Source organism: Salvia splendens, chromosome 3, assembly GCF_004379255.2.
Source record: "Salvia splendens isolate huo1 chromosome 3, SspV2, whole genome shotgun sequence".
Taxonomy (NCBI): domain Eukaryota; kingdom Viridiplantae; phylum Streptophyta; class Magnoliopsida; order Lamiales; family Lamiaceae; genus Salvia; species Salvia splendens.
Window position 1 is genome coordinate 33,292,694 of NC_056034.1, and position 27,819 is coordinate 33,320,512.

The window sequence follows — 27,819 nt, forward strand, 5'->3', positions numbered from 1 at the left end:
CCTCCGTGATGATGATGTTGTTTCTGACGAACACTCCCAAGATATGGCAGAGATAGAGGTTTCTCGCTGGGTGGGTGGCAATTAGATGGCATTGGTAGGCGGTCCAAAAACCCAGATGTAACTTCCTTCCATGCTTGGCGCACCAGAGAAGGTATAACTCTGTCATCGATGTCCTAACAGCGGAGTTCGACTGCCCCAACAAATTGAAGTCCAAGTGAAGCTGGACTAGGCGTAGGATTGGGTTATTGAAATGGGTTGAGCGAGAGAGAGTGGATGCAAATTCTCCATAGGCTGGGTGAGTTAACTCCTCCCATGCCGCCTGGGGCTCAAATTCCACATGTCTGCGGGGAAATCCCCGCTCCCTACTTCTCCACTCAGGCCCTATGGCCTCCTCCAAACTGCACATTCCCAGACGCACGGTCCACTCAATCAGATTCATCCGTATCTCTCCGCCAAACAACCTAAAACTGATACATTCCTCATCTAGATCAGTGGTGACCTTAAACCTAAAGGTCGAGAAAAACTCCTTTGCTAATCTAACCGGGACACTCGGATCTCCCTTCTCCAACAACCATTCGAATCCTAACGCGTGCAAATAAGAGAGAAACTGCTCGCGGGCACCCAACTCATCTAAAGAAGGAATATGAAGTACCTTTCCGCTCTTCACTTGCTTACTCCCTTCATCCTTGCTATCGAAAACTCTTTGTAGCTCCTTCGAGTCGAAAATCTTCATCTCCTCCGCTATCTCGTTAGTGAAGTCCACTGTCCACCTCCGGTACCTTAATCTCTCTACCGGTGGGTGGACTAATTCCCGATGATCATCCAGAAGCTGTTGTTCGGCATACTCCTCATCCTCCAAATAGATATCGCTGTCGGAGGCTGATTCCTCGCTGGCAGCGTATTCGCTATCACTTTGTTCCCTCCGGTGTTCCTGGACTCGCTGAACTGACTCAGTAATGACTATGCTAGTGTTCACTGTACGTGGCTTCTTGTTGCTGGGCTTCTTCTTCATAGGGGCCTTCCCCTTTCGTTTTCTCTCTTCACGGTATATAACTTCCTCTCCGTCATCCTTGTCTTTCTCTTCTTCGGGTTCCTTCTCATCTTGTGTCGAAAGTGGATCCTGGGTAGTAGGACTGGTCTCCTTGTGGCCTACTGACCTGGATGCGAGGTCCAGACCCTCAGCCATCCCGTCAGCCTCTTCACTTTGGCCACTCAGTGTTGGAGAGACCGCTTCGGTTTCCATTGCAGTATCCTCTAGGTCAGTAACAGGTAAAGACTCCTCCCCAGGTTTTGTGGGAGTGGTCCTCTCTTCTTCACTCAAGATCTCCACGGGATCTGCCTCTGTGTTCGGCTTCGCCTTACTAGGTGCCCACTTCCCTAAGCATCGTTGAGATACCCTTTGCGGCTTTGGCTATCTAGCCTTAGGTTCGCCCTTCAACACCAACTTCCTCTTGACGGCCTTCGGTTTTGTCACCGGAGGTGCCACTGGGTTGGGTACTTCTGGTCTTGCTTCTGTTTCTTTTGCTTTCGTTTCCTGTGCTTGAATAGATGTATCACCCCTCTCTGCTTCTGGCTGGGGTGATTCCGGCATAATCTCTTCCTCCCTAGCTTGGCTTTCCGAGCGGTTTCCTTCTTCGGCTTCTTCACTCTCTCCTACTGCTCGTGATGCGAGGTCTAGCCCCTCAGCCACCACGGCAGTGTCATCTTCCATCCGATTGACATCATCTAAAATAGCCTGAAATTCCTCATCGGTCATTAGGTCTTGCTTCTTGGCTAATTCGTTCAGATCTATCTCCTCCCTCGCCACTTTTCGGGGAACGACTCCCGCCGTCAGCGTTTCCTCTGACTCTACTGCTCCCTGTAGGCTCCCCTGTTCCTGACCTTTCCTCGCTTCACGTTCTTCCGAGTCGGAATCGTAATGAGCTGAAATGGGGTCAATCTCCATTGAATCACTGTGTTGTGGAGTTTCTGAGGGTTCCGAGGACTTAGGTGGTGGGGTAGTCGATGGAGCTTCTCTTTCTGGTGGAATTCCGGAGGAAGTCGCAATCGGGGTGGGGAGTGTTGCTGTAGATGGCACAATCGGTTCTGAAGGATTTTCTCCGATTACTCTTTCTTGTCCCCCGATTTGACTCAAACCGGCCAGCGCCGCCAACCAATCCATATTGGGGTCCCACTGTCGAAGAAACGCCGCCATTGCTTCCAAGGAGACCATTGTTGGCGCTTGAGGAGTCGGCTCCGATGGTTGCGGTTGCGGTTGTGGGCTCGGCGGCCGTTCTTCCCACGGCGGTGGTGATTCTGGTTTTTCTTCCCTACGGGTTGAAGTGGGTTTGATTTTTGTTGCGAATGCTTTCCTTCCCATGGCTTAGATCTGTGTAGTTCTGGGTATGAAGTGGGGGTTGGTGTTTGTGGGGTGATGGTGGAAATTTTGCAAAGAGAAAAGTTGCAGAGTGAAATTGTGAAGTGAAAATGGGGGAGACGGCTGGTTATGGGTTGGAATAGGGCAGTTGTGGGTTTGCAACCGGTTATAGGCGGTTCCAAACCGCATCGTTTCGAGGGAGAGGCGGTTGAGAATACTGACTCCTGATTGGTCGGCGTGTCCACTCTCTCGGCTCACGCACCCCTTCCAGCCGCTGCCACCCTGCAAAAGCTGCAAAAAGTCCACAAATTCAAATTCGTCCCTTAATGAATTCCCCCTATATTTCCTAGATTAGAAATAAAGTAAAAATGACACTTAAATAAAATAGGAGTTTCACCAAAATGGTATTCTGATGGTCAGTACGTACTCCCAATTAATATTTGAGGTTTGAAAAATATTTTTGGTTTTTCTTAAAACTAACTAGCATGCAAAGGTTCAAACCAATTAACTACCAAATATGTACCATATTTACATCTTCCTTAGGAAAATTGGAATTCTACTTAGCCAGCATATGTAAGTTACGCTGAAAAGAGCTAGCCCAGTGGAATTCCAATCCCTATCCTACCGGTCAGTATGAACCCTGAGTGTGTGGTCGCAGTGGAATCTCATCCACCACAGCCACATCACTGTTGTCCCTAAATACTTTTAGCCTATGCCCATTCACAATAAAAGATTCAGAGTTAGGAAGACTCCCTGAAATTTCTACTGCTCCATTGGAACGGAGTGAGGTGATGACATAGGGCCCTGTCCATTTCGGTTTGAGTTTCCCAGGCATGAGCTTCAGTCTCGACTGGAAGAGTAGTACTTTCTGCCCAACATGGAGATCCTTGGTCCTCAGATTCCTGTCGTGCCATAGTTTGGTTCGCTCCTTGTACCACATGGCTGAGTCAACGACTCCAATCTAAATTCCTCAAGCTCCTGCAACTGCAGCTTCCTTTCCTGTTCACAGGCTGTAGCATCCATATTCACTTGTTGTACTGCCCAGTATGCCCGGTGTTCAATTCCCACTGGTAAGTGGCACATCTTTCCAAAAACAATCTGGTACGGGGACATCCCTATGGGGATCTTGTAGGTTGTCCGATATGCCCATAAAGCATCTTCTAACCTTACACTACAGTCCTTCCTAGAAGGATTGACAGTCTTCTCCAAAATCTTCTTTATCTCGCGGTTAGAAATCTCCGCTTGACCGTTTGCTTGTGGATGGTAGGGGCTTGATAGTCTGTGGTGCACACCGTATTTTTCATTAAGGCTTCAATTGTGCGATTACAGAAGTGTGTACCTTGATCCGATATGATCGCCCTTGGCACTCCGAATCGGCTGAAAATGTGACTCTTTAGAAACTTGGCCACCTCCCTTGCTTCACACGTGCGTGTGGACTTGGCTTTTACCCACTTGGAGACGTAATCCACTGCAACCAGGATATACAAATTGCCATAGGACGAAGGAAACGGACCCATGAAGTCCATTCCCCAAATGTCAAACAATTCACATACAATTACCGGAACTTGGGGCATCTCGTCTTTCGCAGATATCCCACCGGTCAGTTGACAGCGCTCACAACTTCTGTAGAACTCGTACGCATCCTTGTTGAGGGTTGGCCAATAAAAGCCACTATCCAGAATCTCCCTTGCCGTCTTCTTGGATCCGAAATGTCCTCCACATGCTAACGAGTGGCAATGGATCAGAACGTCCCTTTGCTCCCAGTCAGGAACGCACCTCCTTATCACTTGATCGGATCCCACTCTCCAAAGATATGGGTCGTCCCAAAAGTAGTATTTTGCTTCACTCTTGATCTTCATTCTTTGGGCCTTAGTAATACTCGGTACTTCTGGAAGCTCTCCAGTCACTAGGTAGTTGGCTAGGTCTGCATACCATGGTTCTTGCCATACCTTTTCTTTTCCTTTTCATGTATCGTACTGGCCAGTAAGATTCATCACTTCTTCCCAGTCAATCTTCCTGACCTCAAAAATTACCTCACATAAATGCTCTTCTGGAAACTTGTCGTGCACCTCTTCACTTTTTTCCATCTTGCGCTATTCTACTTAAATGGTCCGCCACCTTGTTCTCGACTCATCTCTTATCTTCCACTGCCCAATCAAATTCTTGTAACAAGAGGACCCATCGGATCAAGCGGGGTTTGGATTCCTTCTTGGCAATCAGATACTTAATCGCTGCATAATCAGTATAAACGATGACCTTGGATCCCAACAAATATGGCCGGAACTTTTCGAAAGAATACACCACTGCCAGCATCTCTTTTTCAGTGGTATCATAATTCCGCTGGGCTTGATTCAGTGTCTTAGATGCATAAAAAATTACGTACCTCTTCCCATCGATCTTCTGACCCAGTACGGCTCTCACTGCATAATCGCTGGCGTCGCACATCACTTCGAAAGGGTAGTCCCAGTCAGGAGCCCGTATGATAGGTGCGGATATCAGCTTTTCCTTGAGAAGGTTGAAAGCGGCCTTGCATTGCTCATCAAAGACGAACTCCACTTCATTCTGAAGAAGTCGGGTAAGGGGTTGGGCGATCTTGGAGAAATCCTTGATAAATCTTTGATAAAACCCGGCGTGCCCTAGAAAACCCCTTATCCCCTTCTGATCAGTAGGGAACGGTAATTTGGATATAACATCCACCTTGGCTCGATCCACCTGGATTCCCCTCTTTGAAACCACGTGTCCTAGAACAATCCCCTCAGTGACCATAAAATGACACTTCTCAAAATTCAAAACCAGACATTTTGTTTGACACCTTTCTAGAACTATGTCCAAATGATGAAGGCAAGAGTCGAAAGAGTCTCCGTAGACCGTGAAGTCATCCATGAATATCTCTATGCAGTCCTCAATCAAATCGGAGGATATGCTCATCATACATCGTTGAAAGGTACCTGGAGCGTTACATAGGCCGAAAGGCATGCGTCTGTATGCATAGGGAATGGGCAAGTGAATGTAGTCTTATCCTGGTCCATCCGCTGTATCCATCCAAAAAGCAAAAGTACTTCTTACCAGCTAGCCTCTCCAACATTTGGTCGATGAAAGGCAAAGGGAAATGGTCCTTCCTCGTTGCATTGTTCAGCTTTCGGTAATCGATGCACATTCGCCAACCCGTGACTAGCCTCGTCGGGATCAGCTCATTCCTCTCATTTTGAACGACTTGGATTCCCGACTTCTTTGGAACCATGTGGATCGGGCTGACCCACACACTTTCCGGCACTGAATAGATAATCCCTAGCGACAACAATTTCAAGATTTCCTTCAATATTTCTTCTCGCATGTTGGGGTTTACCTTTCTTTGGGTATCTCGATGTGCCTTTGCTCTATCTTCCAGCCTAATGTGGTGCATGCAGACATTGGGGCTTATTCCCACTAAATCTGTAAGGCTCCATCCAATCGCTTTCTTGTTCTTGCTCAGCACAGTCAGTAGCCTCGCCTCTTGTTCCTTTGTAAGGCTGCTGCTGATGATCACTGGATATGAGTTCTCCTCTCTGAGGAAAGCATACTTCAGATTCGATGGCAGTTTCTTCAGCTCGACTTGGGGTGGAAGTGTGTCTTCGGGTAGAGGGTTTCTTTCAGCTTCTCTTTCTTTTTCTAATTCTCCCCCTGGGGGTTCCTCTATACTGACTGGTAGCTTGGCCCCTGCGGCTCCAATAAATTCTGATTTCTGGCAGAAGTCCTTATTTGCTCCCTCTATCTCTTCATCGGTCAACCCTTGGCTACTGATCAGATCACACCATGCAGCGGCTTCTACGTCAGCTTGCTCATACACATCTAAAGCTTGGAGTTTCTCCTGCAATAGTTCGGTCTCAAGAAAATCTTGGACTAAGAGGTCAATCACATCAACATAGCATACATTTTCAGAATCAATAGGCTTTTTCATGGCCTCATTGATATCAAAAGTAAACTTCTCCCCATGAAAATCAATGCAAATTGTTCCCTCAGCCATGTCTACTATTGTCTTGGCCGTCCTCAAAAATGGCCTTCCTAACAATATGCCACTAGATTCCCTAGCCTCGGACTCACTCATTTTGATCACATAAAAGTCAGCAGGGTAGGTAAAATCATGCACTCTAACCAACACATTCTCTAAAACACCCTCAGGACTTATGCATGACCTATCAACCAGTTGGATCAACACCCTAGTACTCGACAATCTAACTCCCTTCAATCGGTTATAGATTGACAAAGGCATGACATTAATAGAAGCTCCAAGATCACACATTGCATGCTCGACTTTCACATCTCCTATAGTTATAGGCAAAGTGAACATACCTGGATCGGCCCTCTTGGGCGGTAGCTTCTCCTGCACAATTGCAGACGCGATCCCTTCTACCATGATCTTCCCATCCTCCTGGGCTTTCCCTGCTATGAATTTCTGAATGAATTTCCCAAGTGGGGGTAGCTTCACGGCTTGGAGGAATGGTATGGTGACATCCAATTTCCCAAAAATCGACAAGTAGTCCACCGGGTTCTCCTTTTTTCTTTTTGTAACAAAGCCGAAAGGGAATGGTTTCTCCCCCTTTTTCTCCTCTACCGGTCCCTCAGCAACCTTCTTGGAATCTTCGCTTTATGTTCCTTCTGGGCATTTTGCATCCTCTGCATGACTTCGTTGTGGGATTGCAACTCGCCCTTGATACCTTGCTGCGACGCGAGCAATTCTCCCATCATGTCCTCCATGGACCTCCTCATCACTACTCGAACCTAAGTCAGACAAAGCCGTCGACAAGCCGGATCGAGTGGTTACGAGTATAGATCCTCGCTGAAGTATCTTCGGCCTCCACTGGTCAGGAGGCGAGTTGCTTCTCATAAATTGAAATAAAAAGAAAGAGAAAAAGTTATCCACAATATATACGCCAAAGTATCACGCACAATAGCTACTAATAACGCCATCCTTCCCCCGCAACGGCGCCATTTGAAAGAGCAGGTTTGTGCAGGTGTCGTTTCAAGCAAAGGGTGTATCCTACTGATCAGTATGGAAGACCCTGCTAAACTTAAACCTGGTATCAATAATTTATTAACCCTCTTCTACTGGGTAGTATAGTGAAGGTAGGGGTCGAATCCCACAGAGATGGTGACGGTTGGAGTCATTGCGGTGATATTCTGGAAAGGTTTGGTTAACTACCACGCTTTGGGTTGAGACTTATCTAGACTGGAATTTAAGGTGGTACTCTACTGACTAGGAGGTGGGAAAGGTGTTGGACAGGCGGTTGTGTACGTGTGAGTGGGGAACATGATGTTTGGCTAATAAATGTGGAAGGTACGAGTTTACTATAAAAGGCTAAACGGAATATCAGAGGAAAAGAGGTAGTTAGGTGACTAGACCTGTAGATCTGAAAAGTAACAGCTGAAAAGTAAGGACAAAAGTAAAAAGTTGTTAAAAAGTAAGAGTGGTCCCAAACTTGGGTGTGGATGTTATCTTTTTCAACATGAATAAACTCAGATCAACAATCTCAGATTTCATGAACGAACACTGAAACTGCAATTATGCTTACTGGTCAACATGCAGGGTGGCAGAAATCACGTAAATTGGGTTTTCGCACTTAACTAATTCAGATCTAAAATCTAACAGCTATCTAGACTTGCAAACTCAGAGAAATTAACTACAGAAGTTAAAACATGCGATTCCACACTGGAAATTACCGTAACAGCTAGATCTAAGCTATCTAGGCAGAAAGAAGCGAAAACAAACATGAACCGATGCTGGAAAACAACTTCATAGCATTTAGAAAACGTTTGGATCACAACCAAGACTTCAAAATAAGTAAAATACTGGAAATGCGAAAGATCCAACGTAGAGAAAACAAACAAGATTAACTAGAAAGTAAATAAAGATTGTTTTTGCCACTCCGGGCGATGGATCTGCTAACTACGATCGTGCTGACTGGAACGAGAGAATGGAACTCCGGCGAACTGATGATCTTCAAGTGACCATGGCTGTGGCGAGGAACGAGACTCTGTACTGGGCTGAAGGACTGAACTACCGAGAGAATTCTACCTAAGAGTGATGATGATGAATTCGTGCCTTCTCTCTCTCCAAGTGGCTTCCTTTTATAGGGAGGCTTACCCTTGATTTTAGGGTAAAACCTCGTGGCGAGATGACTTCTTTGCCCTTAATTGTGGTTGATCAGTCCCAGCTATCCTTCTTCTCCATCTCGAGCCATTTTTGCATGCATACTGGTCAGTATGTAATCGTTCTGACGCCCTTTTCACCTGAAGTATCTGAAGCTTTGCCTACTGGCTAGAACACTTAACCTGCACACTTTGAGCAACTATTTTGCAGATATAATCAATTATGCACATCATACTGACTAGTAACCAAGGCCTAGAATACGACTTATCACACGCCTATAAACCTCTTCAAATCTGCAACCTAAATCAGAATATGTCAAAAATAAGAGGAAGAAGAAAGGATACAAAATACATCTCATATGGAAGGAGAAGGAGAGAGAATAGAAGAATCAATCATTACAGAAAGAAGTGATAAGGTCTATTTCATTCATCGGTTTAGGGGTAAAATGTTGCGAATCTTCTTTTCTTTCCGCTTCTAGTTTAGTTTTTCCTTTCCTTGTTTCTAGTTTAGTTTTCCAGTTCCAAAGATAGCTTAGTTAGAGAGATGGTCAGTTAGAAAGAGAGCGACCGAAGGGAGCGCGACAGAGTCGTCAATATCTGTTCGGCGCCGTCTCAATTTTCCGACCAAGAGTTTCACGGCTGGATTCACTTTCTTACTTTCCAGTTTTAGCTGCTTAAGTTCAATTCTTCGTTGTTTCGTAGTTAAAGAATAGTTCTTGTTTTTGTATTCCGCATGATCACAATTCTGTTTTAAAGCATTGAGTATAAAAATCGTAGTTATTTTGTTTTCGTCATCTTGTTTATTGTTCCAGTTTAATCCAGCTTTAAAGTCTCTGATCCATTGTTTAATCATGATGAATGGCAAAGTGTTTTGTGTTTTCGTAGCAAGCCTAGGTAGTTAAGTCCTTTTCCAGCATGATGAGTTACTTGATCCAGTAGTTAGTTTACATTCCGTCTAGCGTAACCCAGTAGTTTTAAACTCCCAACTCAAAGTGAGGCAGCAACCGACCCATGTTCACTACTCACACACTCAACGCATCGGTTTCTCTGTGGGATCGACCCCGTACTTGCCGCTTTACTGTTACAGTAGTGCAAGTTTGGGAGTTATAAATATTTCTTTCGGTGGAGCGAGAGAGAACGTCTTGATTAAGTGGCAACGACATTTGCTTACTGATCCACTCGGTTCGGTTATCTTCCATATAGCTTGATCCAATCATCGCGTCTAACTCCATCCCACCAAAAATGGCGGTTGCAATGGAGACATGGTGTTATTACATAGGTGCAAATAGTTTTATTTCCTTCTTTTCTAATTTGTTCTTCTTTACTTTTATGAGAAGGTACCACCGGGGAGGACACTGGAATCATCCTCTCATATACAGAGATACAAACGCTCATTGGCGAGTCCAGGAAGCCGGTGTTGTTACCACCCGTTACAGAGCCGCATTAGAAGCAGTAGCCGCAGAACAGCTGACCAGTGAGGAAGAGGGAGAACAACCCACGCCACCTAAACCACCACCATTTGAATAAGCAGAAGCAGATATGGCCCTCGTCGATAATGATTCAGTAATTGGCTCCCTGCATGCCCACGATGAGAAGGAGCCCACCCATGCCATCGCTATTACTCCAGGAATGCGGACGATCGCAATCAAACCAGGGCTGCTAGCCGTATTGTCAAATTTTTATGGCATCTCGAAGGAGTGTCCTTACGCCTTTCTGGAAGAATTTTGCAGATATTGTGATATTCAGCCCGTGCCGGCTGGATCCACATACGAAGATTATAGGCTCAAGGCTATACCCTTCATCTTGAATGGCGACGCAGGAGTCTGGCTATCGAGGTTGCCAGAGGGATCAATCAGAACACGGGCTGAGTTTCGCATGATATTCTTAGACCGCTTCTTCCCAGCGTCGAAGACGAGCGCCCTGAAGAGAGAGATCACAGAGGCAAGACAGGAGTATGATGAACCTCTGGGGAAATACTGGGATAGATTTCAGGGGCTGCTTCAAGCGTGCCCCAACCACAAGATGGGAGATCGTGAGGTCTATTCAACCTTCTACGGCGGACTCACAGTGGACAACAAGAACGATCTCAACCTAGCAGCTCAAGGGGATTTCTCAAAAACCCCATTCAGTCAAGCGAAGAGTATTCTGGAGAGGCTAATCGAAGCGAAGAGATCATATGAAACCTCCCATGGCCAATACAGACGAGGGGCCGTGCACGCAGCGGAGGAAAGAAGTGACGAGAAGCTAGAGGCTCAATTTGAGCAGATGGAGAAGAAGCTGCTAGAGGCAGTAGAAAAATCCAGAGCGCCTCCACCGCCTGCACCCAAGGAGAAGCCTTATGTGCCGCCACCGCCAGAGGAGCACCATTACTATTATTGCGAGTTCCCTCCTGAAGCGGAGCCACAACCGCAGGTGAATGCCATCGGTCATTAGAACGCAAGTGGCAACTGGATCCAGGGAAAGCAGAGGGATGCTCCGTGGAGAGACCATCCCAATTTCAGGTGGAGTGATCAGAACCAAAGCCAACTGCCTCAACCATCGATACAACAGATACAATCCTCTAAAGGGCAGCCCAATTGGCCCGCTCGGAACCAAAAGAGATCAAACAACGAAGGGAACAGAAGCAGAGTGGTCAAGCGAACTGGTCAGGTGGACCACAAGGCTGTTGGTCAAGCGGCCGTAAAGGGAACTGGTCTAGTGGAGGACAGCATAACTGGTCAAGCAGACAGCAGGAGTGAAACTGGGGATACAGACATCAAGGCCCCCAGTCAAGCAACCAAGGGAGACAACCGAACAACCAAGTGGTTAGCTATGTCCCACCACATCAAAGAGGCAACCAACAACATAACCAGCCACAGTACCAGCCAGAGCACTATGGGAGAAATGATGGTTCCGCACCATCCTAATGATGCGATGCGAGAAATTCTGGAGGCTCAGAAGGAGCAAAGGGCAGCGCTGGACATGCTTACGAAGCAATTATCTCAAGTTGTCATGTCGCTGGGAGAGCTGAGAGGGAACGAAGGGAAAATCCCTGCAACTGTGCAGCAGCCTGGGCGTGAGAACATAAGTGAAGTCTCCCTGAGGTCAGGAAAGGTATACCAGAGCCCCAGCCCACCTGCGGTGTCCCCAGTGTCTATGCCTGGACAGAGCCACCAAGAAGAAGGAGAGTCCAATGGAGCTGATCAAGCCAAAGGAAGAGATAAAGGGAAAGCGAAAGTGGACGGCGAGACCTCAGGAGAGAGTCAAGGAGAAGAAGCCGAGAAGGTCAAGTCGTACCCATACCGCGGAATGTTGACCAGGAAGAAAGACGCCACAATCGATGTGGCCAGTATGTTCAAAGACGTGGAAGTCAAGGTGCCACTCTTGACGGCGTTAAAGATGCCCCCTATCAGCAAGTTTATCAAGGACTACCTGGCGGGGAAGGTAAATGAAGATGGGAGAATGATCAAAGATGAGAATGTCTCTGCAGTAATCCAGCGGAGCAACCTCCCCTCAAAGAAGACCGACCCAGGGATGTTCACACTCCCGATTTCAATTGGGGATATTCAAGTGGAGCACGCCATGTGCGAATTAGGGGCATCTATCAACGTTCTATCGTATGCTATTTATAAGAAGCTGGGAGAGGCTAAGCTAGTCGACACCGACATCATTATACAGCTAGCCGACAGATCTTGCATTCACCCGAAGGGAATTCTGGAAGATGTAATCGTGAAGGTGAACAATTTTCTGTACCTAGCCGACTTCTTCGTCATCAAGATGACAGAGCCAGCAGTTAAGAAGTCCAGCGGAGTTCTGTTGGGAAGACCGTTCCTGTCAACAGCCAGCACTTTAATAGACGTCCGCAATGGGATGATCAATTTGGATTTCAACGGAGAACAGTTTACGTTCAACATCAACGAAGCAATGAAGATGCCGACAGACAATGAAAATGGGTATTTAGTGGATGTCACCAAGCCGCTGGTACAGGAGTATCTGGAAGAGGAGTTCTTACAATGGCAGTTCACAGACTCCGCCGCGGACAAGGAAGTTGAGAGAGAAGTCATCGAATGGTATGAAGCCATGAACGTCGGTGAAATGGATGATCAAGCCATCGCGAAAGCGGTGATGGATTTTTCCGACCGGCCATGACCAGCTGGGTCAAGCGGGAAAGCTCAAGTGTCTAGCCTCGAGAAGCTGCCTGATCAAGGCAAGCCACTGAGAAGAGAAACAGAAGAGAATCCTCTGCCTACTGAAACGACAACACCCGCGAAGGAATTGAAGCCCTTTCTAGCACATTTGAAGTACGCCTATTTGGGGGAAGACGAAACGAAGCCCGTTATTATCAACAGTTAGTTTACCCAGGGGCAGGAAGACATATTGCTGGAAGTGCTGAGAAAGAATTAGAAGGCCATCGGGTGGAAGCTGACAGATCTGGTGGGGATCAGTCCAGATTTATGCATGCATCATATCAGGCTGGAAGAAGGAGCTAAGCCCCATCGTGACCAGCAGCACAAACTCAACCCTAATATGAGGGAAGAGGTACTCAAAGAGATAGTCAAGCTGGTATCCATAGGGATCATCTACTCCATCCCGGATAGCAACTGGGTCAGTCCGGTCCATATGGTGTCGAAGAAGGGAGGAATACAGGTCGTGAAAAATGAGAAGAATGAGTTGATTCCAACAAGACCAGTCACCGGATGGAGGATGTGCATTGATTACAAGAAGCTAAACGCTGCCACAAAGAAGGATCACTTCCCTCTGCCATTCATTGACCAGATGCTTGAGAAATTGGCGGGGAAACAATATTTCAGTTTCCTTGATGGGTACAGTGGATACTTTCAGATCGCGGTGAATCCGGAGGATCAAGAAAAGACCACTTTCACCTGCCCTTTCGGCACCTACGCCTACAGAAGGATGTCGTTTGGCCTCTGCAACGCCCCAGGCACTTTCCAAAGATGCATGATGAGCATCTTCTCTTATTTGTTGGAGGACTGTATAGAGATCTTCATGGACGACTTTACCGTCTATGGGGACACATTTGATCAAGGGCTACATAGCCTAAACAGAGTGCTGGAAAGGTGCCAGCAAAAGGACTTGGTTTTAAATTTTGAAAAATGCCATTTCATGGTCACTGAAGGAATAGTCCTGGGCCACGTGGTGTCAAGAAGAGGGATAGAAGTGGATCAAGCCAAAGTGGCGGTTATAGCGAAGCTCCCATACCCGACGAATCAAAGATCTGAGCCTTCCTGGGTCATGCGGGCTTTTACAGGAGATTTATCAAGGATTTAGCGAAGATAGCCTAGCCCTTGACAAGGCTGCTCGAAAATGATGTGGGGTTCGAGGTTTCTGATGATTGCAAGGCCACCTTCCAGCTATTGAAAGACAGACTGATTAGCTCTTCGATTATCCGCGCCCCCGACTGGAGTCGGCCCTTCGAGGTGATATGCGATGCAAGTGATTATGTAGTAAGGGTAGTCTTGGGTCAAAAGATCGATGGGAAAAGTTATGTTATCTTCTACGCTTCAAAGACTCTAAATCAAGCACAGAAGAATTACGATACGACCGAGAAGGAGATGCTGTCAGTAGTCTATGCCTTTGAGAAGTTCAGACCCTACCTGCTGGGCTCAAAGGTGATTGTCTACACCGATCAATCGGCGATCAAATACCTTCTGGCGAAGAAAGAGTGAAAACCGCGGCTGATTAGATGGGTACTCCTGCTACAAGAGTTTGACTGTGAGGCAGTTGACAAGAAGGGGAGCGAGAATAGAGTGGCTGATCACTTAAGTCTAATTATGCATGAAGACAATGGGGAAGCCATTCCCGACGCTTTCCCTGAGGAGCACTTGTACCTGATCAAGTCAACGTCCAGCCTTCAGTGGATCAACCGAGCTGAGCGGATTGATCAAGCTGACCAAGGGGGAGAGATCCAACACAGGCAAAAGGAGCCATGGTTTGCAGACATGGCCAACTATCTGGTGACGGGCGAGCTGCCCAGAAATGATGAAGTCACAAGGGCACAGAAGCAGAAGCTCAAGAGCGACTCCCGATACTTCTATTGGGATTATCCGTATTTGTGGAAGATGGGGGCGGATCAAGTCATCTGACGCTGCATACCAGATTGGAAACAAGAGGACGTGTTGGTCCACTGCCACACACTAGCTTGTGGTGGTCATTTCGGTCCAAAGAAGACAACAAGGAAGGTACTTGACAGTGGTTTTTACTGGCTCTCCATACATAAAGACGCGTACGAGTTCTGCAAGAGATGCCCAAGATGCCAGCTGACTGGAGGAATTTTTGCAAGAGACGAGATGCCACAGATCCCCATTATAGTATGTGAGATATTCGATGTATGGGGAATGAATTTCATGGGACCCTTCCCATCTTCTGAAGGCAATCTCTATATTCTGGTGGTAGTGGACTATGTGTCCAAATGGATAGAGGCGAAGGCGACGAGGAAGTGTGAGTCCAGGGAGGTAGCCAAGTTCTTAAAATCAAACATCTTTATCCGGTACGGGGTACCGCGAGCCATCATCTCTGATCAAGGGACTCATTTCGTCAACAGAACCATCGAAGCTTTGATGAGGAAATATGGCGTCCACCACCGACTGTCCACACCTTACCACCCTCAGTCAAATGGCTAGGCTGAAGTATCTAACAGGGAGATCAAGGCGATCTTGGAAAAAATGGTGAACCCCACGAGGAAAGATCTTGGAAAGATTGGTGAACCTCAGTCAAATGGCTAGGCTGAAGACGCGCTTTGGGCGTACAGGACCGCTTTCAAGACGCCGATCAGAATGTCCCCTTACCGGCTGGTATTCGGGAAGATGTGCCATTTGCCTGTGGGAGTCGAGCATCAAGCATTCTGGGCGATCAAAGAGATGAATCTGAATGTCGAGTCTGGTGCTGAAGAAAGGAGATTGCAGCTGCAAGAGCTTGAGGAGCTCCGCCTTGACTCTTACGACTCTGCCATATGCTATAAAGAGAAGACAAAAATGTGGCATGACAAGAACTTCGCAAGAAGGAGCTCAAGGTGGGCCAGAAAGTACTACTCTTCCAGTCAATACTCAAGCTGATGCCTGGGAAGTTGAGGTCAAGGTGGATAGGCCCCTATACCATCATCGGCATAAGAGCCAATGGAGCAATCGAACTCCAAGGAAGCGATCCTGATTCGCCTTCCTTTTTGGTGAATGGGCATAAGGTGAAGCCATATAGAGATGGAACGGAGGTGTGTGTGGTGGACGACATTCCACTACTCATGCCTAACTCTCACCAGTGAAGCAAGTATAAGGAGTGACTGAGTACTCTTTGGGTAGTCTGCTTGATCAAGCAACTAATTTCTAAACCTACAAAACTGATCAAGTGACGTCCTAGGGGAACTCGGTCAAGTCCTTGGTAATTAGTGTAAATATTTTTCGTGTGTTAGTTTTTTTTAATTGGAAAAAGGGGGCAACTGATCAAGTGGTTATTAATTGAGTATTCATCTGGAACTACATGTCCACTTGATTAGTTGGAATTTGGATTTAATTGGTGAGTTACAGTGATTTGATTGATCAAGGCAGAGGACGCGCTCATTTTAAAAAGTGCGGAAAGACGAAACATCGGAGAAGGCAAACTATTGCATTGAAAAGTCGTACTAGAGGAAGTAGCGTATCAAGGAAGCCAAGCCAGCTATCGCTCTGAAAAGGCATGCCGGTACTCGAAGAGTCACACGGATACCAACAGTCTGCATTGGCTTTAAAAGGGAGTTCTCTGCACTGTACTTTACTTTTTCTCCCAACTACCTACAGTACGCTTGTTTGCTCTCATCCATTTCACTCAAGTTTCAGAACCCTAGCCAGAGCACCACCACTTCCACACACAGACAGAGAAAACAACCCCCCCCCCAGAAATCAGAACGATGAAGATTACACAAATCACCACATCATCCAGTGAGGAGGCTCCCGCGCCAGCAGTAGTGGCCGTGGACCTTCCACGCCAACCACGGCGGTCCCACCGCCAATCCATTCTACCCCGTGAAGTGGACCCCATTTTCCAGAGGCGACAAGAGCGCCTCCTCCGCAGCTTACCCACCGGGACAGATTCTGCAGCGGCTTATGCCACCGTTAAAGTACAATTAGGAATTTCCTGGTCTGACAATCCCGCTCCAACTCCCACATCCCAAAATCCCCCACCTTCTCCCACCAAAACAAAATCTACCCACGGTCCTAAACCTACTCCCGTCTTCCCGCTGGTACAGTATAGTGGGGACGACTCCGACGAAGAGGAAGGGGAGGAGGGCCTTGCACAACCTGTCGCCGCTTACACCCAAGGCGTATCTACCCCGCAGCGGGAAGGAGCGGAGTTAGAGCCGCTCATCGGCCATCCTGGCCAGGCTAGCCCCGGACCAGAAGAAGGCACACCCGCCTAAACATCCCGTCACCTGTGAGTGGCGGAGGTTCTAACTCTGCCCCGTTTCAAGGGCCTCCACAAGTAGAGGTGGTGGAGATCGATGATGACGACCTGGAGGACTTTCCGCCTCCTCTTGGCGATATTCTACTACAACAAAGGGAGGCGGAATAGAACTTCATTCCGAGTGTGGAGGATAAACCAGAGAGGGAGGAGCAGCCACTGCATCATCGGACACGCCGTATGAGTATGGACCGGCTTCTAGAGGAAGCGGAGGCCCTAAGGGCCAATAAGCCGAGGAGGGGGGAGGAGACAGAACAAAGGCCCCACGTCGTGCGGTGCCTGCTGGTGACAGCCATGCACAGAGAGAGAGGAAGAGAAAGGGGAAGGAAATTGTTCTTCCTCCTCCTAAGAAAAGCCACCCTGCTAACCAGGGCATAGTGATCAGAGACGCCGACCAGCCTGCCACCCCACTGCCGCAAGAAGGAGATGAGGGCAGTGACACTTAGGGGCGTGCGCTCCGCTGGACCCGGACGTCCAGGAGGCAACAAGGAAGGCCTGCAACACTCTCTACCGCTGCCTACTCCAAACCAACTGTGGCCCTAACCGCAGACCTCCTCCAACAGATGCTAGAGTTTGACAATCCCAAGTGGCAGGAGGAGATCAACCAGCGGGTGACCACCTAGAAGCGGCTGAAGGCCAGGAAGAAACTCCACCAGCCCTCCCTGGAGACAATACGAGTGCAGGAGCGTTTCGCCGAGTACATTACCGGCATTGGATTCGAATGGCTCCTAGTGGTGGATGAGACCCCCGTCCCGGAGGTCTTGGCCAAAGAGTTTTTCACTTCTTTCCGGTTTACCGGCAGTACAGACTTGGAGGCCAGGAGCGTCTCTTTCCGGGTGTTTGGGCGTGGCCAAAAGATGAGCTTAAACGAGTTCTCCATTAGGATGGGGCTCTATACAGAAGCCCAGGTAGCCAGCGGGGAGTGGTTCGGGCGTGATATCGGCCTCCCGCACCTGAAGCCCGTCTTCGATCAGCAGGCCGTCTGGAAGGCCCTGAGCCACGAGAGAGCGCCAGCTTTTAAAGCCTCTAAGTCCAGGGGTACTCACATCGCCGACCCAGCCCTACGCCTTGCCCAGGTCTACCTAGGCTGCAACTTGCTGGGTCAAGCCAATACCATGGCTATTATAACCCTGGCGGAGCTCTACTTCATGTGGAGTATGAGAGAGCAGAGGAAAGTCCATCTGGGCTTTTGGCTGGCCTACTCCATCAACCAGATTGCTACACGGCCTGCCCGCCACCTGAATGTCTGCCATCTTCTAGGAGCGTACCTGAGGAGAAATTGGACCCTGGAGTTCCAAGAAAGCGTGGAGCGCCCTCGTCGATGCCCCAAACCAGAATTATTTGACCTGGATTTCTTGGTTAGAATACAGGTACTTGAGAAGACGCGCGGTGGGAAGCTTCGCTTCTACGTTACCGGCCAGAGGGAGCAACAAAAGGGCCAACAGGAGGAGAGGCAGAAGCAGAGGCCAGCTGAACGCACAACGAGCCCGACCAAGCAACATAGACCACAACTGGCTGTGGTGGCCACCCAGAGGACTGAGCCAGAGGGGGCTGCTAAAGCTAAAGATGGATGGAAGCTCCGTATGGAGAAAATGATGCAGTAGCTCGTGGAGAATTCCCAAGCCCAACTGTTTCTGATGACTAGGGTTGGGACGGCGATGGAGAGGATGCTGGAAGCGGTCCGCGACCCAGCCAGCACCTTGGCGCAACATCCCAGCGTGAGGCGCCCACCACCTCCCTCAACAAGCTCACCTCAAGGACGGCGCACCTTCACTCCTACCAGGCCATCCTCTGCTCCACATGCTCAGCCACACCGGAAGAATTAGTATATCCACCCTGACTCAACTCGTTTCAAACTTCAAGAATTTTTGTTTTTTAATTTGAATATTTGGTCTGTATAAATACTTTGATTCATCTCGCACTTAGACCTTTGTCGTGTCTAAGTGTGAGAAGTTTATGCATTCTCTGCTCGTTTTTTACTGCCTATGTGTTTTTGTTCATGTTTTTCTATTTTTCGACATGCTTTGTTTTTTGGCACTATCTCCTACTTAGCCCAGTGTCTGGCCTAAGTGTGAGAAGTTTTCCTTGATTTGTTTAATTTGTGTCGTTGCCTAACCCTTTTTCCACTGCATCAAGTCGCTCGAGGGCGAGCTAATATGCAGTGGGAGGGGGGAGGGTTAGCCTAATTGAATCATTCATGTCAATTTATAAAAATGCAAAACAATCAGTTAGTGATAATTAGGGCAGTATGCATGCAATTGGATAAATGAAAGATATGAATGCCTGGAAAAGAGTAAGAAAAAGGATACAGTATGTTTGCATGTGAAACTTGTTTGCCTAACTTGATCAGTTTGAACGACGCAAGTATGATGAAAATGCTTAATTTTAAAACCTTCTATGAAAGCCTCTCTATATGTGAATTATAATCCAAAGTAGAACACTTTCTACTATTTTTACAAAGAAAAAAATTACGAGAGGCTACTTTTTGATATTTAGATGAAAATTGCACAAATAGTAAGGACTAAAGGCATTAGGACTTAACTAACTGAGTCATTTCTTCTTTCGTTTCACGAACCTGCCTCGTCAAAGCAAGGCACCCCCTAGTTAACCACGTTGAGCCCATACACACTTTTACCCGTCTTTTGAAACCGAAACCCACATCTTTGTACATCTTTACAAACACGTGAGGAAAAGGGGTCAAGAGATGAATTATTTCAAAACAAAAAGGGATAGCAATAGAATAGCCAAATTAAAAGGGTAGCCGGGTTGAGCAAGTTAGTCAATCAGGTTGATCAAGTCAGAAATCAGTTCAAAAAAAAAAGAAAAAAAAATGTTGGAAATATTTGGAAAAAGTGAGAGAAAAAGAGAAGTTTGAAAAAGAAAGGACAGGAAAACTTTTGTGACCTGACCCAGTAAGTCAAAAGCTAGGAAATAAGCCAAAAGTTAAAGGCTAAAGGTCGCGGCTTGACCAAGAGAAATATCCAGTGGCAAGGTAATAATTCAGCCTGATCCAGTAAAATTGTTCAGATCTTTGGTCTCTTGACTCATGTGTTTTTCTTTTTTCTTTTTACAGTTTATATTTTAATTTTTAAACTTAGAACCCCTAGGACCCTACCCTAACTCATTTACTCCCCTTAAGCCCCATTACAACCGAAACAAAGGCCTTAAGGAACTATCTTGTGCAGTCTGATTCGAGGTATTAAATTTGTTGCAATACAGAGTGAACAGTCCTAACATCTCTAGAGAGAAATGAGTAACTGAGTGAATCCAACAGTTGGTTTAAATTGAGCAATCTTGACAAACTGACACCTTGATCAAGTGAACGCGAAAGAGAAGAAACATAAGCTGCTGGCGAATGGATTGACCTCGACCTCGGGTATGATTGTTGGAAATTTATTCAGTCTAATGCATCTATGTGAATATGTGTTTTTGTTTTGAGTCTTGCTTTCCTCTTCTCGTTTTCTTTCACTTTCTTGAAACGAGTAAACCATGCCTGAAATTTGCCTTATCTTTTTCTTTTATTTTTTTTATACTTGAAGACAAGTATGTTTTAAGTGTGAGCAGTTTGATAAGGCTTATTTCATGCATCAGTTTAGGGGTAAAATGTTGCTACTTGATCAGTTTATCGCGCAAAGCGAGTGTTAATTATGCAGGAATGCCGCTTGACCAAGGGCAACAAGGCAAAGCTGATCAAGCTGGTACAGAAGGCGAAAAAGGCCAAAAAACGGGTGGGTTGATCAAGGGAGTAATCAAGCAGTTAGCTTGGGGACCACTTCGTTCCAGAAGAAAGACACGTGAGGCTGATGCGCTGGATGGCGATCATCAAACGGTTATCAAGGACGACATTCTAGAAGAAGGGCACGTATCAATCGATGAGGCGCTCAATCCCAGCAAGGACGAATATTCACTGCTAAAGACGTTACCCTAGCTGGAGATTGTTGCGACGAGCTTATAAATAGAGGATACACCATCCTAATTAGGAATCTTCTTTTCTTTCTGCTTCTAGTTTAGTTTTTCCTTTCCTTGTTTCTAGTTTAGTTTTCCAGTTCCAAAGATAGCTTAGTTAGAGAGATGGTCAGTTAGAAAGAGAGCGACCGAAGGGAGCGCGACAGAGTCTTCAATATCTGTTCGGCGCCGTCTCAAGTTTTCGACCGAGAGTTTCTCAGCTGGATTTTCTTTCTTACTTTTCAGTTTTAGCTGCTTAAGTTCAATTCTTCGTTGTTTCGTAGTTTAAGAATAGTTCTTGTTTTTGTATTCCGCATGATCACAGTTCTGTTTTAAAGCATTGAGTATAAAAATCGGAGTTATTTTGTTTTCGTCATCTTGTTTACTGTTCCAGCTTAGTCCAGCTTTAAAGTGTCTGATCCAGTGTTTAATCATGATGAATGGAAAAGTGTTTTGTGTTTTCGTAGCAAGCCTAGGTAGTTAAGTCCTTTTCCAGCATGATGAGTTACTTGATCCAGTAGTTAGTTTACATTCCGACTAGCGTAACCCAGTAGTTTTAAACTCCCAACTCAAAGCGTGGCAGCAGCTGACCCCTGTTCACTACTCACACACTCAACGCACCGGTTTCTCTGTGGGATCGACCCCGTACTTGCCGCTTTACTGTTAAAGTAGTGCAAGTTTGGGAGTTATAAATATTTCTTTCGGTGGAGCGAGAGAGAACGCCTTGATCAAGTGGCAACGACATTTGCTAACTGATCCACTCGGTTCGGTTATCTTCCATATAGCTTGATCCAATCATCGCGTCTAACTCCATCCCACCAAGAAGGCACAAAAGGTGCTGCACTCCTGAACCCTTCTTGATTCTACACTCTAAAAAGTAAATAACAGAAGAGGAAGAAGGCATTACTCTGAAAAGGTAATAAATTTTATAGATTAAGCTTTAAAAAATATATTATCTTGAGATTAATATATTTATCAACAGATGATTTTATTTGCAGGATTTTAATAACAAAAACTTTTGAAGAACCAAGAGAAGTATTATACAAAATCATATCAGAATTATTCCAACAGAAAAGGTACAATTCTTAATTATTACTATACTATTTCAGTTAAACACAGATCAAGTTCAACAATAGTTTTTTCCAAAAAAATTATCAACTATATTCTTTTCAGATTAACATACTAATAGACAAATGATTTCATTTGCAGGATATATAATCAAAAATAATTACAAGACCAAAGAAGGATTTTACAAACTAATATCAGAATTTGTCCAGAAAAGGTATTATTCTTATTTATTAATCTACACAGTTATGTTCAAGATTAGATGTATTATTCTTATATATTAATCTACACAGTTATTAAGTGCAATATTAGATTCTGAAATTAGATAATTTTAAGAGAGGTATGGACTTCTATTGTTTTTATTAGATGCACATGAATCATAAAAATACTAAAACATTATAGATGACTTGTCTGCAATACAATCTAATCATAAATCCATTTCTGCTCATCACTTCCAATAACATTATTCATGAATTTAGTTCATACTTTTTATTGATTGTTGATTGTTGATATTCTAATCATTATCTCTTTGCTATTTCTCTTAATTAATGTTATATCATAATCAAACTTGCATACATTTCATGTATGACTTTTAATCCAATATTTCGGATTTGTAATAAGTCTAGATGACTTCCAAGACTAATTAATTTTGTTGATGCTTTCCATTTAGTGTTAATATACTGCTCATTCACTCTTCAATATTTTACATTTTGCTATATGATTATCAAACTTGCATAGATTTCATGTATATCTCTAGATGACTTTCAATATACACATGTACATAGAGTTCATATTTCCAGTTCATATTTTAGTGGTAAAAATGCAGTTATATAATTTTCAGTTCTTATTTTAGTTGTACAAACTCAGTTATATAATTTTATCCTATTGTTCATGTTATAAATGTATGAAAACTAATCTAATTTTTTTATGTTTGTTCAGGTTTCGAGTTGCATTGGAACTTGGAGTATTTTTTAATCTCAATTCATATTCAAATATGTATATAAGTAATTTTCTATAATACCTATTTAATTTTATCCTATTGTTCATGTTATAAATGTATGAAAACTAATCTATTATTTTTATGTTTGTACAGGTTTCGAGTTGCATTGGAAGTTGGAGTATTTTTTTTATCTCAATTCCTATTCAAATATGTATATATGTAATTTTCTATAATACCTATTTATTTTTAATTGAATAGGTTTAAGTACACATACCAATGAAACCTATAGATAAAAAAATTGAAAAAAAAACATAATAGAAACATTGGAAACATAAATTACTTTTACATTGAGTGTAAAAACAGTAACAAACCTGCATGAAATAAGACAAATATATATATATATATATATAAAACAACTTCATTTTTCCGCCCAAAACAGTGCCACGTGTCAATCCAAAAAACTGAAACTTTATATATGTATAGATTAGCGGGCTCGTGAGTAATGAAACCAATAACCTAACCCATTGCTTAAGCCCATTTATGGCCATTTCTGCCAAGGTGAATGGGTCCAAACTATTTTATGTCATTTTTCTAAAACAAGGGCGAAAAAGAAGCGCATCACTTATCTTGGGACGGATGGAGTATTAGTTTTATACTCCCTTCGTTCCATAGTAGTGGAGGCATTTCTTTTCGGCAAGGAGATTAAGAAAAATGTGTGTAATATATTAAATAAAAAGATAATAAAGTATGAGAGAAGATAAAGAAAGAGAGAGAGAAAAGTAAGTGAGAAGAAATGTGTTGACTTTTACTAAAAAGGAAATGATTCCATTACTATGGAACGTACCAAAATGGCAAAATGACTCTACTACTATGGAACGAAGGGAGTAATAAAGAGGGAACATCTTTTTTTGCTCCACGAACTTTGTCAAACTATCATTTTAGTTCCGTGAAATTTGAAAATATCATTTGAGGTCTGTCAACTACGAGTTAATATCAATCGAAGTACTTTTTTACTATTTCCAAAATTTTCTGGACGAAAATACCATCAATACCTTGAAGAGTGCATATTTTAAATAAACTTATCACATACTCATATTGTCACGACCCAACTTTGCTAATTATAGCAAGGTTCGATATACCGTGACTGGGGGTGGATATTAAGAATGTGGGCTGAGTACGAAAAGACGGATTTAATGGTTGAACTTTCTGTCTGTAGAGTATAAATGGTGAATACATGAATAGAATGGCTCGATCACAATGACTCGAGTCGGGGACCATACTGGCTAGTTATCAGACTCTTTAGAGACATAAAGGATTTCATTTGCTTCAATACACAGCGGAAGGAACTTCTTTCTTTTCTTTGCCATATGTGTACATCTTGTGCCGTAGAGATGGTGTTCTCCTACGGTCACCTTAACATTCATGTGCCGGGAAAGTGGCCACTTTCCACGGACACCGGATCGGCCAACCTTACCGATGACACACAGTCCACGTGTGTACTAGTCCGAGTAGGGACTCTCCCCTTGCTAGACCCGAATTCTATTTCTTACTTTTTTTGGCATAGCACATTTGGTATAAACAAACAGATAGACATCATTACATAAAATAATATCCTTTATGGCAAGACAACATCATTTGGATAAATAAATATTATCTCAAATATACTTCATATTTTTATCCACATTTGTATGTAGGATAGAAAAGTTCACCTCGTATGCTTCCGAACTCTGTAAAACAATATTAACTCACTTGGAGTTAAATTCTTTGCGATGGACCTTGTCCAATAAAAGATAATAAACTATTTAGCTTCAAGGAAATAACAATAGCGGATGATATGCTCTTAGGATATGCATCCTATTTTCCTTCTATCTTTCGTAAACTCATTCACTTTAATTAAATTCGAAGATTTAATTATTGGTATTAATTAATCGAGAGATTAATTAATTTAATAAATTTGAGGATTTACTTAAAAACCTTACAAACTCACTTAAATTAAATCAAGAGAATTTTATCTCAAGCAATTAATTTAATCCTAATATTACAATTAATTAATCACAAATGAAGAATTAATTGATTAGTTCAAAAAAAACTAACCCATCGAGCACTAGCAAAGTTAACCAATAAAGTATACGGCCCAAATCAATTATATATTTGAAATGGCCCAACAACAAAGGAACTAAAAAAAATTAGTCCAAGTGCTTAAATGATTCAAAAGAGGCTCTCATCTCAGAAACTCTATACGTGAAATCCACCTCTCTCTATCTGCTCAACATCTCTTTCTAACTCTATCTCTCTCTCTCTCTTTTTCGCCTAGTAAGACATAGCCTCGGATTTCTTCATGATCGAAGGTCCAAACAATGTCCGATCATCTTGAAATTTTAACCAAAGGTAGATGACTCATAAATCATCATTCCTACTGAAGGAGATCAAACTTTAACGGTTCGATCTTCTGTTATTAAACTTTTAAGTGGATGTCGTTTCAACAGTAACAACGTCGGTTTTGTACACGATTGGAGGTACAAATATTGTCCGGTCGTTCTGAAATTTTAAAGTAAGGTAAACAACTCTTCTAACTTCACTTTGACTGAAGGAAATTACATTTGAACGGTTAGATTTTCCGTTATAAATTTCCAAAGCTGCTTATCTTCCAAAGAGAACATTTTAGGAGTTTTTCCTACTTTCTAATTATGTTATTGATTCTAAGACTTTGCATATGTTGTATGTAAATTAGGCTCAGCATAGAATAAAATGGTTTCATACATGAATTTGAAAAGAAAGAGTTGAAAGATGGTTTATGAAACAAGCTTAGTTGTGATTCTATGTTATATATGAATTCATGCTATCATGACAGGCTTGATAAAATCATACTTGAAAAGATTTAACTTGTGGTTTGATAATAATTACCTCAAAAGAATGATACAGAATTATTTAAATGTGCTCATATTTGAAATTCTCCTTCTTGAAGAATGCTTGCTTGAAAACTTGCTAGGAAAGGTGGAAAACTTTTTCTGTCTACTCGTTTAAAATTTTAGGTGAAAAGGGATTTTAGGTGTGTAGGATCTTGGTAGAAAAAAAAAAGCTGAGAGTGCGTTGAAGAAGTGTGAAACTGGATTTTGGTGTGTGTAGTAAAGCTATGTGTTGGAGAAGTTATGAAACTAAAATCTTTACAACTCTCCTTCCTTATACTAATTTCAGCCGACACCCGCGTGAAACGAAAATAATTGAAAGACTGATGAAATCTTTTAATTCAATGCTCTTCCTGATTTTGGGGATATGTCCCCCTTGAGCCTGATTCTTGTCTGCAGATTTTGCAGAAAATAACTCACCTTTACGTACGCATATATATACTTTAATTATAAAATGTGATATATATATATACACATAGGTGATGACTTCGGGTCGTTTTCAGTGAATAGTGCCGCACTATTCATATGTTGACTATGGTTAAAGATAGTAAAAGTTATTTTTTTGTTACTGTATTATTATTGCACTGTCATTTCTGACTTGTTCCGTTATTTGTAGGAAGTGGGTTTCCTGAAGATAGAATACTAACTTTGCGAAGAATTTTAGCTCATTTTTGTAACATCGTAAATTAAATACAATTAGTAAATTTCTCATTTGAAGAGAAATGACTATATTTTGTAAATGGACATTTAATATCCATCTGATTTATAAATGTACATGAACAATTATTTTATCGCTTCATGTATCTTCTCGCACATCAAAGTTCTTGATCAAAATTAGTTTCACATTGGAGCTTAACTATAAATTAAAACTCATCAAGGATTTTAATACAACGAAATATAGGAGTTTAAAATACTACTTGTTTTAATACATTCATTTACTCTATAAACGTTTAATGACGTTAATTTGAGCGGGGTATTACACATATTTTTTATAAATATCTTTACTATATATTTTTGACGAATTTTCTAAATATAATTTGACCTTTAATATTATCACTTAATTTTGTGACATGCAAGAAAAGTTCCTTCTTCAACTTTTTATAATTAAAGAATTTTAAAATATTTTTAAGGTATGGATACTCGTAAAAATTAATGTCATAGTCAATAGACGATACTTGAATATTGATATATTGTTAAAATTCTTTAATTATAAACAGTTAAAGAATGAACTTTTCTTGCATGTCACAAAATTAAGTGATAGTATTGAAGGTCAAATCATATTTAAAAAATTCGTCAAAAATATATAGTAAAGATATTTATAAAAAAATATGAGTATGTGATAAGTTTATTAAAAGTATATACCCTTCAAGGTATTGAGGTTATTTTCGTCCGAAAAAACTTGAAAATGGTAAAAAAAATGTACTTCGATTGATATTAACTCATAGTTGACGGACTCAAATTATATTTCAAAGTTCACGGACCTAAAATGATAGTTTGACAAAGTTCATGCACCATAAAAGATGGGTCTTCTATAATAAAATGTGAGTGGAAAAAGGTTAGTGGAATGCGAGGCCTATAACTATTTATGGAATATTCCAATCGGGCCTCTTAAAGTGGATACCCAAAAACGGTAAACCGGGACTCCTAAAGTGGGACCGAGAGTAATATTTTTAAAATACATAAATAAAGAAATTTAAACAAAGCCCAGCCCGGTCCGGCCCAGACCCACTTGGGTCGGGCAACAAAATTAATAAAAGCCTGGGCCAGCCCCAGTCTGCCTCAGACATGGGCCTAGGCCTCGATATAGGCGGGCCTCACTGGGCCTGTGCTGGCCCAGCCCACTTGACAACTCTACCCACACCTAAATAGCCCGACAGTCCTAATAGATTGGCCCAAATCCGAACGAGTTAACTCAATTGACATCCTGAAATGAAATAATAATTTGCATAACCATAATATTTAAATATTATAGTGACATCTAAGGCATAATTTATGAAATTACCTCTTTTAAATATATAAAGACCACAAAATTATGAATGAAAAAAATCTGAAAT

General features: G+C 43.3%; 2 protein-coding genes across 4 annotated transcripts; one reads left to right on the top strand and one right to left on the bottom strand.

Moving 5' to 3' along the window:
* Positions 1-1,332: 1,332 nt before the first annotated feature.
* LOC121795729 (MAP7 domain-containing protein 1-like) lies at positions 1,333-26,361 on the bottom strand. Of its 3 annotated transcripts, XM_042194325.1 has the most exons (3): positions 25,764-26,361; positions 24,569-24,634; positions 1,333-2,647 (listed from the first exon to the last, which is right to left on the bottom strand). In XM_042194325.1, the coding sequence occupies exon 3, from the start codon at positions 2,357-2,359 to the stop codon at positions 1,412-1,414; it is 948 nt and encodes a 315-aa protein (XP_042050259.1). In that variant the 5' UTR covers positions 2,360-2,647; positions 24,569-24,634; positions 25,764-26,361; the 3' UTR covers positions 1,333-1,411. The 3 variants fall into 3 exon arrangements, 2 of the variants coding, with proteins under 2 accessions (XP_042050259.1, XP_042050261.1); XM_042194327.1 differs by lacking the exon at positions 24,569-24,634; XR_006049618.1 differs by lacking the exon at positions 1,333-2,647 and having other exon boundaries at positions 24,054-24,586.
* On the top strand, positions 15,256-15,737 carry LOC121796892. The gene is made up of 2 exons (XM_042195660.1): positions 15,256-15,491; positions 15,557-15,737. The coding sequence occupies exons 1-2, from the start codon at positions 15,256-15,258 to the stop codon at positions 15,735-15,737; spliced, it is 417 nt and encodes a 138-aa protein (XP_042051594.1).
* Positions 26,362-27,819: the final 1,458 nt, after the last annotated feature.